We start from the raw sequence: 18886 nt of genomic DNA on the forward strand, positions 1-18886 counted from the left end.
AGTTATTGAAAATGCTTCTTGTGGAAATGTGAAAAGTTAACTGTAAAAATTGATTAGTTGACTTTACTTTAAACAGTAAGTAAACCTGTTACTTTTAAAGTGATTAGTTGACCTGATTTTTAAAATAGAAATAAAGCCATTGCTTTAAATGCATTAAATGAACTATGTACATAATCATAACAGTAAAATCACTTTAAATAAAGAAACAATTATACAAATGAAGAAACTTAATGATTCCAAATTACTTTTTTATGTAAAGTCAACTTGTCGCTTTTAAGGCAACAGGTTTACTCATTTTAAAGTAAAGTAACTAATGGTTTTTTACAGTGTAGCTAATGCTTTACAGGAATTAATCCCATAAAAGCGTAATGGGGATAAGAAACAGGTGGACACTGCAGATGTTTCCTTACTCAAAAATCAAATGTGGCTTTTGTTAATACAAACATTTTTTTAGCAAATTTTAACATATAGGCTTTATTTCAAAATATTATATTTTTCTCAAATTCTGTTCCTTCCCCATCAACATACCTGTCAATATTGTAAAATTATAAAATTGTAAAATTATAAATCAATTTTATACCCAGCACCCCTTTCCCATTTTGAATTCAAATTTTTTTTAGATATTACTATTTTTATTATTATTATTATTATTATTATTATTATTATTATGTCTGTGCAAACAAGCACCCAAATCCCAGTGTGTCCGTTTTCACTCCATTTCAAATCGCGTGTCCAGAATTCGTTTGGGAAACAGCATCTAATTATCACTATGGAGTGCATCTGACGGTCACACACCGATACATGAACTGTTTTGGGGATTGCATAGGGGCAACAGTCCCTGTAATTAAAAGCAAATTAATCGCGCCGTTTTTATATTAATTTCAAAGTGTTTTCATGCTTAAATAAAATAAAAGAGCAAAACAGATTCACATTTAAGAGCAAGGGGCGTCCCCTGGGAAAATAACTTTACGCAATGATAACGGGATATAATTGTAAAATACAGCAGAAAATCTGGAAAATAGGAGGGTTGACAGGTATGCCCATCACTGAAATTACAGATAAAGTGCCTTCAAACTGCAAAGCTGCTGCTTACCAACATTCTTGACTATATCTTTCTTTGCGTTCAACAGAATAAACAAAGTCAAATACGTTTGGAACAATTGGATAATGAGTGAATGATCACTAAAATGGTCATATTTGTGTAAAAATAGAGTAATAACAGCAACAGATAATTAAAAAGTAGTCAAATTAGTTAATCTACAGTGATACAGCTATTTTTCTCACTGTATATATGAACAAGAGAGAAAAAAAGGAAAGCAGACAAAAATAATGGCCATTTGAGGTGAGATTATGTAATATTTTACAAGTTCCACACATAATCCTAACACTGTCTTCATATCAGACCACACCAAACTTTCATAATACCACGAGTCCACTAGTTCCCATAAAAACAGTCAGTCTTTTTTTAAAGTTTTCAGAGAGAAACATCTTTGTGTGTATAAAAGCTGACTCTAAAAGTATGCATAAATATTGCAACATTCTTCCCCGTTTTATAGTGCATTTGCAGTGATTTTCTATGCACTCCTCCGTCAATTTTTTTATAGGCTGAGGATATTTTGGTTTTAAGAACAGGTTTATAAAGGCTTGTGTCTGTGCATGTGTGTGTGAAATCCAGTGCCTGATATTTTTGAGAAGGATGATGGATTGATGGATTGCATTCAGCATCCTTGAGCCTTCAGACAACTGATACTTAATCAGCAGTGAGAAGGCCATGAAACAACACACTCTAACAATCACTTACTGAGCATAAATGTGGTAGGTTTTTTGCCTTGTATATCTCTAGATCAATACCATAATGCTGTAAATGAAATGATGAGGCCATCTGATTTGGCCCAATGCATTTGTGTGTCGAGTATAGCCTGTGCTATAGCAGGCCCTCTTAAAACATGCTGCACAGATGTCGAGATCAATGCGTGCTGCACAATACAGCAAAAGAGTCATATTGAGAAGTTCTGCATGTCAAGGTAACTGCAATGTCAGCAAATAGAACTGCTGTGATGAAGATGCACGATCATGTCTGTAAAATGTCACTGAATTCAGCTCTCCGTAGGGCAGCAGGATTTCTAGCCTTCTTGTCGCTATGGCAACACCTAAAGTTAATTGGGTACCTATGCAGTGTTGGGTAGAATCAAACAGCGTTCTCCTACAAGACCATGTCTCCCTTTGAAGGAACACACACTTTGAGAGTGAAATGTGGCAGGTCTTGGTTTTCTCATTTAACAAATGCGGTGTGTTATAAAGTAAGAGCATTTGACGAAGTCAAGGATAATTTTCTAACAGTCAATGTTTTGCTTGTTAGCAATCAGCACTAGATTGAAATTTATGCCATCTGAGTACATCTCACAAACAATGTACAACATATGTTTAATCCTTTAAAGTATGTCTAAAATCTAAATTTACAATCTTTGTTTTGTAAGCCCACAATGTTTTCCTTAAGGTGAATAATTAATGCAAGTTGATTAATGCATCTTCCGGAAATTTTTTTTTGCCGTTTGCTTCTGCCTTTGAAGGCATGTCATGAGTAGGCCCATACGAAATCTGAGCGCGCAGAATTCTGCAAATTTACGCAGATTTTTGGCCCATCAATGATTCTGTTTATTTACTTCTGTAAATGTGTGTGAATTTACATTTATTCAGTTTGTAAATTAATTTCAGTAATATTATTGACTAATATGAAAATATTCATATGATTTATTTACTATACAGTGTGTAAAGTAATATTTTATGTCTTTTAGTAGATATATTATATGTGGGACTTGCTTTGTTCCCTAAATAAAGTGGATCTAATTGTATTTGCATATACATTAAATAAAAGTTAAAATGGTATTATTTTTCATTTCATATATTAAGTTTTTAGTTATGATACTCCCAAAATCATTCTGCATAAATCCGCAAATTTGTAATAAAAGTCTGCGCAGAAATAGCAAAAAAATGTCCACAGATTCCATTTGGTCCTAGTCATGAGGTAGGATACTATCCTGGATTAACATCTATGTTGATCTTGGTACATCTTTTTTGTTGGAATATGCAATCCATACCTATTCCCTACCCCTAAACCCAACCATAACTAAAATCACAAATCAGAAGGTAATAACAAATCGACAACAATCATCTAGAAGTGCATAAACATAACCATAAGCTAAACTTAACATAAACAGTAAACATATATCTTAATTCTGATTGGCTGATTGGAATATTATCATCATAACTGTTGCATAAATGTTGATCCAGGAACATATTCTACTTGGTGAAATCAGGTAATGGCCTTTTTGCCTTTGGAGTGGCTGTCCTCTGTTGACATCAAATTGAGTACTTCCATAGCTACTGTATATTAATATCCTTAACCACACCTCTCTTAACATTAGTTTACAAGAGAATGATGGGCCAAAGAAAGCCCCGCCTCCTACTCAGTACTCCATTTCATGTGAAAGAACATCAACATACTGAAATAAAAGACTCACCAACTTGTGGTAATTATATATATGGGAATTGCGGATTTAACCAATAAGAAAGATAAGCAGCCACTTAGGGCCCAAGGAAATCTGAGGGCCCCAAATAAATACCTAAAAGTATAAATTATACCTATAAATTATATTGAACATTATTTTCTATCATATTTTGTATGATGAGTGTCTAAAAAGTAAAAGTTTAATGTTTATTACATCTGAGCGAATGTGTCCCCCACCCTCAATCATGGAGCAGTCCAGCAGTCAAATTAGGTAAAGATTTTGTTTTAAAAGTAAAATAGCTTATATATATTTTTAGTTGCGAATTCATTTTAAGTAAACAAATAATTAAAGAATTTTCACAAGATGCTTTACACAAATGTAGAAAAAAAAGAAGTGATATAAGAAGAAACAGCTAAATAAAACAATAAAAAATAAATTAAAGTGCAAAAGGTGCATTTTAGAAGCATTTTAGGGTCCCATGGTCACTAAATCTGCCCCTGGTTACTTTGTAGCCGAAAATCAATACAACAAAATTTATACAAGAAAATTATCCAACAAGAATATATACATATTTCTTATTTTGTCTAGACATGTGTGGCCTCACAATAAATGTTCACCGGAGATACACATATATTGGTTTTGGTGGAAAGCAGAGGGTCTCTTGGGTCCAGCCCTAAACTGGTCCTGTCTGGAATGGATGAGGTAAGCCTTATCTTCCTTCACAACAAAACACACTCCCAACCCCCTTCCCATTTCCTTGCTGCAACCCAAAACCCACATTACAAATGAAAATCCAATTTGCTAAAATCTCACAAACCCAGCATCCTCTCTGATTAATACATTACTGTGTACAGCGATGTCTCAAGCTAGCGATTCATCCATAAGCGCCCGCGTACGCTAGCCCTGCTCCTGATTTATGACATGCATAATCAACTGAGGAACTTGGCTTACTGCTGAGATCACAAGAGCACAGAATATCACCTCTGATAAAAGTGCAGGGTGCACCTTTAATGAGATGCTTTATGAACAGAAAACTAAGAAAAAAAGCTGAATGCACTTTACATAGTCTCCTGCATTAAATGCACTGTGATGCTACATTCAAATGAGTGCAAATCACTGAGAATCTGCATGAACAACAACTATACTGGGGTGCATTTCCCAAACAACCACATAACTCGCGGCTGAACTATCAAAGTACAATGTATTGTTTTGGAAAAGAACGATGTAGTGACGAGTGTTTCCCAAAAGCGTAGTTGCTCTGCAGAACCATCATTTGAACCATATTAGTTATATCGTAAAACGGCCATAATGACATTCAAAAGGAGGTGGAGTTACAACTTCTTTAGACAAGAAACCCACCATTTCTTTGTGCAAATTATATTGTTTTACACACACACACACACACACACACACACACACACACACACACACACACACACACACACACACACACACACATTTTAAAAAAAAATTCAAAATTAGTTTTGGTAAAAACATGCACTCGCTTTCCATATTACTTGAAATATATGTAAATGGAATATCTATGTTTCCTTTACAAATATTATTGAGAACATTACATATTCTATTCAAAAACATAAAATCACTTACAAAAAGCTAACCCATATTCTAATATCATATATAAATTAAATAAATAAATAAACAAATAATGAGGCTATTTATTAAGAAATAAAATTTAATATTTATTAGGAAATTTAAAAAATCCTACTTTAATAATATTAATAAGAATAATAATATTATTATTAATAATATTATCGTTATTATTATTATTATTATCATTATTATTATTATTATTATTATTATTATTATTGAGTAGGATAGTAGGTTTATTTATATATATTTTTTAACTTTTACAATTTGACACATTCAAACCACTGCAGAAATGTTCTAACCAACAGGTTCATGTCATGTACACAGATGACACAGATACTTAATAAATAAACTACTATAAATAAAAGCATTAATGTATGCTATATATTTTTGTTTTCAAAAGTTTTGGAGACGTAACATGAATTCCACTTTTAAATAATAGGTCACCTATAGCTTTGTCATGAGCCACGGCTGTGTTCAAAATGACATAAACGTTTTCAAAGTGCACTACGAAGGCAACACAATTGTAAACGTGAAGATTGCTAAAACTGAACTGTAAAAATACTTTGAAAGCAAATCACAACTAAGAGTGATGACTTTAATGCTTATTTTTAAAATCCTTCTAAGTTTAAAGGTTAGAATGTTCAAAATGAATAGGGCATAGGGGGCATAGCTGGGAATAGAACACAGCCAGGAACTATGTTTCTAACTACAGCTCCAAATGTGTAGTTGCAAGCAGGCAAGTTTGTGACGCAGTTTGCGAATGTTTGTTGGAACGACGGATTTGGAAAACGCAGAACTTGCGACCTAAGTTGGCTAATGGTATGGTTTTCAGAAACGCACCTCTGCATGTAACCGAAAATGTATAAATATAATGCAGTGTTCATATTACAAATACACAAATGAAGCATTTTTGCACAATATGTTGCTCCAAGAAGAAATGACAAATTAAATGCTTGTTAATATAAATATTATTCACTACTTATTCATGTACAGTGATCAGCATATAAGAGTACACCCCTCACAAATCTCTCATTTAAATTAACGTTTTCTGTAGGATGCTTTACAATATTATATTTGTGCATAAACATTAGCTAAATGAGTAGTGAAGCCAAACCTGAAGAAAAATATTAAATAAATTTTTCAAAAATAGCAAAATCAAAAGAAACAAAACATATCTACAATTTTGTTGAAATTTTGTAGTTTTTTTATTTTTATGCAGTATTTTGCATGAATTTTAATGTATTATCTGTCCATTTCTAAAGATGTTCTGTGACAAAAAAATATTATTTTAATAAATATATCTGTTTAATCAATCTGTTTTGTTCTAATGCACCAATATATATTACCCATATTTACTGAGAAATGGATTAAACTATTCATTTTCAAAATGGGGTGTACTCATTTATGATATGTAGCTTCAATTATTCAGTTAATATTTCATCTAATAAGCACAATATCCCCCAAAATAATAATACAACACACAAACAAAATACACAACGCTTGCGTTGCTGTTGATTAATTCATTATTTATAATTATTTATATATGAATTTACACTCAAAATTCACTTTTCATTATAATGGGCACTGAATGTTTTAATATGCAGGATTTATCATGATTTATTAGTAAACTTTTAAAAACTCAGGCAGAATGAGAAAGATGACTGTCTACGAATCATCTGGTTTTATAAATAATAAAACGGTCAGTTAAAATGCCTTTTTGATGTCTCTAAGCCTTTTTTGATGCCTTTTTGAGTCTCTAAGCCAACACAAAACAGTCACGTACAACTCACTTGCATCATTTCAGCCTGTTCCATATGTTTTACAGATACAAGGATGAGTTAACACACACATATCAAAAAAAAAAACCTTCATGAAATGATGCAGACGCTTCATCTCTAAGATGGAGGCTGTCTGTAGCGCAGCTGGGGGTAAGAGCTGAGGACATCTGAGGAGTAAAGTCTCTTAAAATCTACTACTTCATCCCACAGATATCTTCGAGTACACTTCAACATCTGTAAAGCGCAGTTCATGAGCACACGTACACGGCACACATGCAGTGTGGACATCGTAGATCCTAGTTAGCACAATCAAGAATGTTACTATTTATGTAAAGCTAGGAAAAGCAGGTTAATTGTTTACTCTATTCTCAAGAGAAACAGTTTGCACTTGCAAGAACAACACTTACGCAACACCTCAAGATACCTTCATTTACTTATATCTGAAAAACAGCCAATGCAATTTTAAAATCCTCTGATAAATTATGTAGGGCCCATTTGTTATTTAACCCTAATCATAACTGTGCCGAGAAGCTCAGGAGTACAAAATGATAAATTGGTTTATAGAGACAAGCGGTTCATTCTGCCTATACTCTTCCCGAACACATCCCCTGCTTTGGCAAGATAATGTTTTTGTATTCCTTCTGTAAAGCTGACCGCATCAACTCAGACCATCCTATTCATCAAATATGACATGAAATCCAAATTGACCCTATTAACTTCCCTAATACATGTTTCCTGGTCGGGCAGCACACAATTCACCACTGCACATTATCCCAAAGTAAAGAATAAAAGCCTTTTCTTTTGTAATCTGTAACATTTTAAGCTACTCTTACCCAATCATCTGGCTCTGTTCTCTCATGTAACATCCACTTTCCACAATCTAACCAACTACATATAAATACAATTGGGTATAAATGAACAAAGTAACTCTTGACCTACATTTGTTTCCCATTCAGTAATCCAGTTTCACTCAGAAATACATCAAATGGGATGCCACAACAGATTCTAAATCTAATGAGTATGCTGCTTTACAGGAGGACATATATATTGCATGTAAATACCTTCTAACATGTATAGATTAAAATGTGAAAACTAAAAAAGCTGTGTTTTCCACATTAACTGTTAAAGCTATGTTAGCTCAACCAATGGGATTTACCTATTCGGTTCAGAGAACATGTAAAAAAACAGCCTTTTCTGTTTAAATGGTGTAAAACCTACACACTCAACCACTAAAGTAAAAAACAGCTCTAAATCGAAGGGGTGATGCAATTTGCTCACAATAACAGAGTGCAAGGAAACAGATCTGTAGATCTGCCACAAAACAAATAAGAAGCTTCTACATGATTTCACTTGAGATGAATATTATGTTTCCTTCAGATATCACTGTGGAATTATAGTATAAGCACTAAAAAGCAGTTAAATCTGGCCTTCCAGAAAACAGTGGGCAAGCGTTAGCTCACAAATCCATGGCTTCTCTCTCAAAGCGTCTCCTCTTGCAGCCCCACCAACTGCCTTCTCTTATGTAACCCACTCTGTTTCCTCAGCTCGCCTGTCTTTATTGGCTGATTTCTCTGTTTTTCACATTATTACCACTATCTTTTGCTGTAGTGATGATTGCCAAAAATCAAACAGCTTTTTTCCATTTTACTTACTGCACAGCCTTCCAATTCAAATGTACCTCAGAAGCGATAGCCTTCGCAAATGACACACATCCACGAGGCCTTCAAAGATAACTAAAGCCTCTTTAATAATCTTGACAGGCAACAGCCTAACCAGAGGAGGAGAAACCAGCAAGATGATCCATGGTCTCCTCCTCACATACGAGAATCTTTAATAGCGACATTGTCCTATATACCTCTGTTAAACAATTTCCTTCTCATTAATTAAACATACACTCCATCAATATGCCCTAGGAGTGCTTGTGCCTATCAGGTATTGCGTGCGGCGCGCAGGAGAAGATATTTGCTTGATTTATTTTCACATTGCTGCACGCCATACATCAAAATAAGAGGGAAATTACTGAAGAAACTGAGAATAAACAGGAAATGTCAGATCTTAAGGGTTCATTTATTCAGTTTACAGCAAATGCTGCCAAGAAGGCATGCATAATTCATGATTAAAACAAAAGCGAATGAGTGAAAAACCGCACTGCTTTTGACTGATGCCTTTCCCATCCTCTGAACGGAGGCAGAATTAGTCAGCTCCTTGCTCACGCCTTCCTTCCCTGCGCTTGGTGAAATTTCACCCTCGCTGCCACCGAGATCTCACCCTCCATTTTCTCTGCATCTCCGCCACTCGCTCTGCATCCTCTCTCCCTCGGCCATGGACAATTACCAATAAAAACCTGTGCGCTCGCACACACCCCCACACCGTAGACATGCACGCACACCGAAGGCACAGAGCATGCATGCGGCTCGTTCTCACATGAGAGCCTGCTTCCTCCATTTTATACATTCAGAGCGACCCTTCCCCCACCCCTGCTGCCACTTACACACACACACACACACACCTCACTTAATTACAGCTTCTGTTTCCAGGTTCAATTTAATACGCTCTGCTACATGAGGTTAAAATCTATCTGAAAAGATAGGCGAACAGTGCATAACGCTCGACGTCTCGCTTCTGGCTGTATCTCAACAGGCTGAAAAGGAACATGAAAATGCACACGTTGTCAACATCTTCACCTCCTGAATCTAAAATAATAATCCATTACTCGTTGGAAATTAGATTTGATCGTGTGTTCCGCCTGGTCAGCGGCAGTGTTGGCAGGGTCACTGCCATCCTTGGATTAAATTGGCGGAGCTACATTCACTTGTTGCGTGGTCACAGCGGCCCTGTCAATCCTTGTCAGATGACGGTTTAGATAAGTATGTACACAGGGGATTGATGAAACCATAAAGCAGCGATGGAGCAGTAAATACATGAAGATTAAACTCCTCTGCAAGAATCAATCTTGACGAGCATACTGTAAGATTACAGCACATGCAGTATGAAAGGATCAACACTGGATGAATCCCTTAAAAAAAGCGATGCATCGCTTAGTAGCCTAAGGGAGCTGGCTGATTCTACTTGGTTTCAAGCTAGAGACCACATACACCAACTGCCTACCGCCTGCTGCCTACCCTCAGTGCCCCCAACAGCCCCCAAACGCCATTTACCTGGTCATACCAGTCCCGGTTGGAACAGGTGCACTCGGGCCACCATCCTCCTTGCCCTCCTGAGTTGTTACCATTCACCTTGGGGCCGCCCTTGGATTGGCTCTTGGGGTTGGGACCTCCAGGACCCCCAGCTGACATCATTTTCCCTTTACTTCTCCCCAAAGTGCCCCCTCCACCCATTCCCCCTCCTCCACCCGAGGTCTGGGGCGGTAAGGTCTGGCCACCCCCATAGCCGGCCGGGTATCCGTAGGGTTCGGGCTGCCATTCTCCATATGCTGGGGCGTCCATCCTGCGCAGGGCGGCCATGCGGGTCACTTCATAGCATTCTGGGCACTTGCAGCAGTGGTGATGTTTGTGCATGCTGGCTAGTTCACGCGGTGCGGCGCTCTCTGTCTCTTTCTATCTCACTGCTGCTGCTGCTGCCTGCTCAGATCAAACGCAGCGCGCAGAACGGCAGCACAAATGGCATAAATCTTCACAAACCCTGTTATCCTCCTCTTTGTTCCTGGCGATCCACAAAAAGAGATGAGGAGGTAGCAACAGGGTGATGAAAAATAGAAAAAGCTTGGTAGTCTTCCTCCAGTCGATGCAAAAGGCTTGGAAAAATAATGCTGAAAATAGTGTGTATGATCTCGGAATCAGAGACCAGCCCCGATGGTCGAGTTCTCTTCTTGCTTCTGTTGCTTCACAGTGATATGTATATAAATTCATAGATATATATATTCATTTGTTTATATATGTATATATTTACACACACACAAGTACATATAAAAATATCAATATAAACAGACGAGCACAAATACAATTATATACAGGTATATATGTATACATATATATTTCTATAAATATCAATATGCGTGTGTACAAATATATATAGATATATATATAAACAATTTCTATATATAAACGATATCCGTGATCAGGTCTTCCTCTGAAAGTCTCTGCTTGCCAGATTTCTTCCTTCTGCGTTTCCTCCTGCTTCTGGAAGCGTTTTCTTGCCTTCTTTCTCTCACTCTTTTCCCAGTCTGCAGAGAGAAGCTGAGCACTGGATTGACTCTCAGCCTGCTTGCCCTAGATGTGGATTATACGAAGGGATGCAAGCAAGCGAGGGAGAGAGGGAGGGATAGAGAGAGAGAGAGAGAGAGAGAGAGAGAGATGCGTAGCAGCATCCCTCCAGCACCTCAGCCCTGACAGCCACAGCCAATCAACTCACAGCACAGCCATCAGCAGCAGCACCAACACAGGGCTGACTGCTTCAGTGACTGCTCTTAAAGGGCCAGCACACCAAAAAATCTCTTGCACACAGAGCCCGATTGAAGACCTGCCTTGAGGGTTTATACTGAAGACGTGTAACATACGAGGCTGACAGAAAACCTATCTATTCAATCTAATTACATTATAAGAGTATTAACTAGTGTGTGTCTGTTTGTGTGTATGTATATATATATATATATATATATATATATATATATATATATATATATATATATATATATATATATATATATATATATATATATATATATATATATATATATATATATATATATTACTATTAGTAACTAGTATACATATGGCTTGTTTATAATCTCCATGAAACTTCATAGATCAAAAACAAAAACAGATTTGACTCCAAAGAAATAACCAGTTGTCTAACAGCTATATTCAGTTATAAACATTCATATTTGTAGTGTGTAATAATGTGGGATAGTACACCCGAAAATGTCAATTTTCTGTTAAATTACCCAGCTTCAGTCTATCTAAAATGTCTTTATTTTTCTTCAATAAAACAATAATAAATTTTTTAGCTGAAACAAGTTTTCTTTTTTGATTCATAAAATGCCAATGACTTAATAAAGAAAAATAATTATAATAAAAAGCACAGACCAACAAAATTAATACTAGTGGCTCATGACAATACAATTGAGGTATTGAATGAATGGACCAATATGTGCAAGTACTGTACATTATTATGAAATTATTTATTTACTTTAAGCCTTAGAAATGGTGCTGAGCTTTTTCTTTACAATTAAACCAATCAGCGGCTCATCTCCCATTCCCTTTAAGAGTCAGTTGCATCTCGCCATGGCGCATTTGCTATTTACGTGGCGGACTTTGTAAGTGGAAAAACTGAACACTTCACTTGCGAGAAAACAGTTAAACAGACTATCTGCATGAAGATGAAGAACGTGCCTCCTCCATTCGGCCACTTTACTTTACTCTTTTACTTTCATGGATAAGGAAACAGTGTTGTACGCACTCCACTGAACACATCCATTAGTCTACATTTTTAATTTGGTTTGTTAAGAGCAAAGATTTGTTCCGAAACTTTTTCTAAATTCAGTTCTAATTTCCAGCAACGAGTGTGGTCAAAAAAATGAGTTATATCCAAACACACGCCCTATGTCCCTATGGTCCAAAACCCAACAGGTTGACAAATCTAAGCTTGTTTTTAGTAAAACAAAAATATATATGCATAAAATAAAAAATAGCACTAATAATAATAATAATAATAATAATAATAACATTATACAAAAGTAAGTTGTCGTGAATAAAAAAAGCCCCTCGAGGTGAATGGCATGGTACTTGTTTTATTATTTATGCAATAAAATATTTAATTTTGTAATATTTAATCCTTTTTTTTTCATTTGTAAAGATATTTGTGTATAGCTGTACATCCTGTGTGTATACAGCAATGTGTAAATGTTTAAGGCGCTCAACTAACACACTGCGCTGGTCAGCTGGTCTACTGAGCAGTCTACATTAGTTCCTTAAAATAGCAACACGCCAACAATGCACCTTAACACACTTCTATTTTAGACCAGCACACCCATGAGTCCACAAAGTGGCGCAAATGGATTTGCTATTTAAACAACATGGTGCAAAACATGAAAATTAAGGTTGCATTGGTCTGAAAAAAGCAACAAATCGTGCCAAACACATCTTGCATCTTATTGCGCCTGGTGTATGATAGGCCCTATATGTGTGTTTTATTGTTCATTAAAATAGTACTTCTGCTTATCCTTGATGCTGCAACCTTTATAAAAAATGTCATTTTGTTCAAATGAACTGTAAAAAAGTCCACATTTTGTAATCCATTTTTTCCCCCCGTTTATTTGAAGTAATGAATAGTATTATGGGACCTTGATTTTGCTTTGGCTACTTTTGATGCTGAAAATTTAAGTTAAGTTTAACAGCTTGAGTTTTATTGACATTTTAGATGTTTAAAACAATATAATGTACAAGAAGTAATATATATAGAATTAAGTCCATTAAATAATTGCCAAACCACCAGAAGTTTATTACCAGGTTTTTGAACCAAAATTTACAACAGCAATACAGAAATCTCTTCAGACTATTAAAAATTTAATTAAACTTTCCAATATCAGAAGATGCTGGAGGAAAAATCTAATTCCCATAATGCAATTCAAATGCACAATTAAAACTGCTAATGTACTGTATAATTTTTTTTTTTTTTGCCAAACTGTAGATTAAAGTAATGATGTTAAAAATAATGTTCAGTTTCTTGCACAGACCGTTCATTTTGCTTCATAAGACCTGTGTGTCAGCAGAAGCCATGGGTATTTATTTTATAAATAATGCAATCCATGCACAAGGTAACAGTGGTCACGGTGACCTGAGTTCAAATCCTGGCTTAAGGTCCCTTGCAGAGTGTGTTCTTATATACTTTCCTGTTTAAACTCCAACAAAAATCTCTAGGGCAGGTTTAAAATGTTCTTAATTTATCAATTATTCAAAAATATTTCTACTTCAGTTGCATTAGTAATATTCACCTTATTCTCAGCTGACGAGTGGGCGCTGCCATTTGAATCTTTTTGTCTCGCGACTTCCGGTCACATTCACTTCCATTCATTTTTTGACGTTAACAACTGCTCGTTACGCTGCTTGATGTTGCAATTTAATATTTTCTTATTATATTATGCTACTTGGTCTGTTTAGTCATGCAAACATTTGTTTGTTGAGCAAGTAGTTTGGCCATTTTCTGCCGTTTATTATTCCTAGTCATTTCTCCCATAGGCGACTGAATCGGAAGTTCTAAGACAATCGCGAAAACAGGCGCACTTCCGCATTTTAGAATAAGGTCAATACAATGACTGGATAAATGCATTCATCAAATTAGCAGCACCATTTTCATAAAGTTGCCTATGGATATCCTTGGTATCTACATACATTAAGAGACTTTGAGCTGCACAATTCCTTGTTGCATCTTTACATAAAGAGAAGACATTACTGAATATATTGACAGTCGTAGATGAAGATCTGCGTAGCTCAAGGCAATATTTCCCCAGCATAAAAAAAATCCATATTCATTTGATTACAACTAGTGACCCAAGTGACCCGCTTATTAAGGGTTTTGACAGGGTTACTTAAACTAAAATGCCACAATTTTACAGCTGGATTTTACAGCTTGGCTTTTTATACCGTTATACTATTTCAGGTTTTTATTTATATTTAAAATTTTTTCAGTTACCATTGAGATCTTTGATATATAACATTTCATATAAAACACAAAACACAATTTAAACTGCAAAAAAATAAAATAAATTATCACAATATCATGCATCCGGAAAGTATTCATAGCGCTTCACTTTTTCCACATTTTTTTGTTACAGTCTTATTCCAAAATGGATTCAATTAATTTATTTCCTCAAAATTCTACACACAATACCCCATAATGACAATGTAAAAAAAGATTTTTTGAAATTGCTGCAAATTTATTAAAAATAAAAAACACTCTGGTTACTAAAGTAACCCTCGTTCCCCGAGGAAGGGAACGGAAATGCTTTCAGTGGATTTTAATTCACGAATGGGGATTACGTTTCAGAAACCCAATCGTCTGAAAAAGTATATAACGGGCCAATGAGTTGGCAGCATAAGCTTGCGCACCAGGAGCTTATTGCTAATTAGCTCCGCATTTAAGCACAGGAAAAGCAAAGCAAACACCATACTTTTAAGCTGAAGAGACTGACACTTACAGCTAAGGAACAGTCATTATGGTCATTATATACTTTAGTAACCAGAGTGTTCCCCTTCAGGTAGGGGACTTCAATGCTATCAGTGGATTGTAATCCACGAATGGGGAAATGTCTGGAAAAACGCCATAATGACTGCACCTTACCTTCGCCTCCGATGAGAGGATAGCCAGACATAGCGTGAGCGCTCCTGCATCAAAGAGAGGCGCGGTCTTCCAACGTGATCCCTGGCCCTTACTTATCCCACTTCAAAGAAGTTTTACGGATTTAGATATATTTCTTGGGAGTCGCAAGCGTCTAGATAATTCTAGGAAAATACGACAGTACGTTGGGAAAGCGTGCAGTCCAGATAGGGAGGACGCTGCAGAGGCCACCTGCTACCCAATGGGGAGATAAGATGGCAAAATATATGGACTAGCCCTGAGAAGGGGGAGTACGCATATAATAAGATGGTTAGCAGAGAGGGAAGACACGGGTCCGCCCGTGAGGGGGGACTGCACCGTGGCTGAATAAGCATATAGGATCGCCTAGTGGGGATCACGCATAGCGGGCACCTATACCCAAAATGCGGGCTGACCGGCGGGCAATGGGTAATGGGTAATGGGCCGGCGAGTGACTCCTCCGCTGAGTCAGTGCTGGGGGCCTTGGAGGAATCTGCAGGGCTCACCTAAAGGGAACTTTACTGACAGATGAAAAAGCGCACGAATCTCCGTGGGAGAATGGCGCAGCAAGCGTGTTTCAACACCTTAACCGAGTTGTTTCCTCAATAACCAAGGGTTACCTAATACCTATAAGAAACCGGCTCCACTCGCAGATTGCAAATGTATTAGGTGTCGCCCAGCCCGCAGCTCTACAGATATCTGTTAGAGAGGCGCCGCGTGCACGCGCCCAAGAGAATGCGATGCTCCGAGTGGAGTGCGCACGCACTCTCGGGGCACACGGCTCGCCCTGGCTCTGGTAGGCGAGGGAGATGGCATCTACTATCTAATTTGCAAACCTCTGTTTCGATACGGCACTTCCCTGCTGCCGACCGCCATTGCAGACGAAGAGCTGCTCAGATGATCTAAGCTCTGAGTGCAGTCCAGATAAATGCGCAAAGCGCAAACTGGAAAAAGTAAGAAAGGGGCTAGGTCTGCCTCCTCCAGGGGCAGTGCTTGCAGGCTCACTACCTGGTCTTAAAAGGGTGTGGTATGAACTTTGGGCACATATCCTGGGCGGGGTCTCAGGAACTTGAGAGTAAGCCAGCCAGAATTACAGGCACGAGTCACTAACCAAATAAAATGCCTCCAGGTCCCCAACCCTCTAAATCGATATCAAAACGACCAGCAGAGCTGTTTTCAGGGACAGAAATCTTAAAGAAACTGAGTCGAGGATCGAAGGGATCTGACGCAGGCTCGTGAGAACGAGGGCAAGATCCTAAGAGGGCATGAGAGGGGGGCGGGGTGGATTAATTCGCCTAGCGCCTCTGAGGAACCGAATGATGAGGTTATGCCTTCCCACGGTGCTGCCAGCCACGTAACCTTGAGTGTGGAGGGCGACAGCCTGCTCTCCAGCTTCTCTTGGAGTAAAAAAAGCACAACGCTGATCTGGCAAATTTCGGGGGTCTTCTCTGCGAGAGACGCACCATTCAGTGAATAGACTCCACTTCAGGGCATAGGCGCGCTCGAGGAGGGGGCTCTAGCCTGAGTGACGGTATCAACCACCGCAATCGGTAGGTTACCTAAGTCTTCCTCGCGTCTAAGGACCACACGTGGAGGTTCCAAAAATCGGAGCGAGGGTGCCAGATGGTGCCTTGTCCCTGAGAGAGTAGGAGCTCTCAAAGGGATCTTCCAGGGAGGGCCATCGCGAGAAGGGGGAGCTCTGACATCCAGGTCCGGATGGGCCAGAGGGGCGCAACCAGCAACCTGTTGCTCGTCCTCCTTGACCTACACAGTAACTGCGCGAGCAGGCTCACTGGAGGAAATGCATATTTGCGCATGCCCCGAGGCCAGCTGTGGGCCAGTGCATCCGAGAGAGCCCTCGGTCAGGGAAAAGAACAACTGGCAATGAATGATCTCGGGGGAAGCAAACAGATCGATCTGGGCTTCCCCGAATCGCGCCCATATCACCTGAACAGACTCGGGGTGGAGTCTCCATTCCCCAGGATGTACAGCTGCCGTGAGAGCGCATCGGCTGCACGGTTGAGCTTGCCTGAATTGTGAATGATGCGATTCAGCCGCAGATGACACCAGAGGAGCAGACGGCGGGCGAGCTGAAACATGCGGCGAGAGCAAATACCCCCCATGTGATTAATATACGCCACCGCCGCCGTGCTGTCCGTCCTGACCAGCACATGCTGCTGCTCCAGCACCGGGAAAAAACAGTGGAGAGCGAGGAACACTGCCAACAGCTCCAGGCGATTGATATGCCAATGCAACTGGGTTCCTTTCCACAGGTCTGCAGCTGCATGCCCGCAGCACACAGCCCCCCAGCCCGTGTTGGAAGCATCTGTTGAAACAACAACATGACTGGACGTCTGTCCTAGAGGCACTCCGGCCTGTAGGAACGAGGGGTCGATCCAAGGGCTGAGGGTGCGGCGACACAGCGCAATAACAGTGACTCGGTGGCTGCCAAATGTAAGTTCTAAGCATCCTCCTTATGCATACACGCTGTAGTGTCGGGGAGTGACACAAACAACTGAGGTTTGGATCCAAATGCAGGTTTAATCAGTAGTCAGGCAAGCAAAGGTCAATTCAGGTGCAAACAGATATATGCAGACAGTCCAGAATCGAAGTCGAATAACAGGCAAGGAGGTCAGAAAGCAGGTGGCAAACAAGGCTAAAAGGATAAGCTAGGCTAAGGTCAAAACACGGAGAAACAAGACAAGGAAAACGCGTTGTAGTGTTACTATTACAGTTAAAAAGACTCAGCAATGGGAGTGAGTGAGTGTGCTGCTTAAATAGTGTGTGCAATCAGTCTCTGACAATCCTCAGGTGGTGCGAGTAATCAGTCTAGATGAGGAAGCATGTGTGAGTGTGACCGGAGTGCATGTATGAAAATGTAGTCCAGAAATGGCGGATTTGTAGTCCATGGTTATAGAGAGTGAAATCCAGAGATCTTATGGAGTACGATCGCTGGTTATCATGCCACACGCAAAGCATAATGGGTAATTTTGCATTCTAAGAAAAAGGTCTATATGTCAATTTTTTTAATGTATTCTTTCTACATTATTTTTGTCTTTTAGAGCAACAGTATCTTCAGCAGCACAGAATCATCTGCATCAAAAGCTTCATGATTTCACAATTCAGGAAACATTTGAAAAACTAAAATGTTTAGTTGTTTCCTAAAATTCAACAACATAAAGACATTTAAAAAGAACATACTTTGGAGAAGTAATCCCAATACTGTGATACCGTGATATTTTTATCTAAGATTTTAGCATACGCCAGAATCTTATACCGGCCAATGCCTAAAACATTCTAAAGTACCAATAAAAGAGAAAGAGATGTCTTTTACAACACAAAGCAAAAAAATAAATACTTTTAAAATTTTGACACTTAATTTTAAAGTTTAATTTAAATTTTATACCCATAACATCTACAGCTGAACAGAATTCTGTAGAAGATATATGGCTTAATTCAACAATGGCGCAACTGTATAAATAATCACGTCAACAGCCTGATTATGTATATTCCTGTTCAACATTAGAAACCAACTGGGTGTTTGCTGTTGTGACTACACGCACGCATGGACAATTGTGTGTGTGTGCGCGCATTTCTGTGTATGCACGTGTGAATTTGCTTGTTTTTGTGGCTGAGTCAGTTCTAATAGGCACTGCACACCATTCTATTCTGACC

The 18886-nt window shown here is 38.3% G+C and overlaps 1 protein-coding gene across 27 annotated transcripts in view; it reads right to left on the reverse strand.

Annotated features, from left to right (window-relative positions):
* dlg3 (discs, large homolog 3 (Drosophila)) overlaps positions 1 to 18886 on the reverse strand; it is a 152005-nt gene that overhangs the window by 100811 nt on the left and 32308 nt on the right. For 9 of the 27 annotated variants that reach the window (XM_087281751.1, XM_087281750.1, XM_087281743.1 and 6 more), the window contains exon 1: positions 10057 to 11133. The exons of 15 other annotated variants lie outside the window; for them this stretch is intronic. In XM_087281751.1, the coding sequence (XP_087137877.1) occupies positions 10057 to 10416 (360 nt within the window). In that variant the 5' untranslated portion in view covers positions 10417 to 11133. Of the gene's footprint in view, positions 1 to 10056; positions 11134 to 18886 lie in introns of those variants that run through there. 3 more of the 27 variants (XM_087281731.1, XM_087281733.1, XM_087281729.1) reach the window with 1 other exon arrangement.

This window comes from Danio rerio, chromosome 14, assembly GCF_052040795.2.
Source record: "Danio rerio strain M-AB ecotype USA chromosome 14, GRCz13ab, whole genome shotgun sequence".
Classification (NCBI taxonomy): Eukaryota; Metazoa; Chordata; class Actinopteri; order Cypriniformes; family Danionidae; genus Danio; species Danio rerio.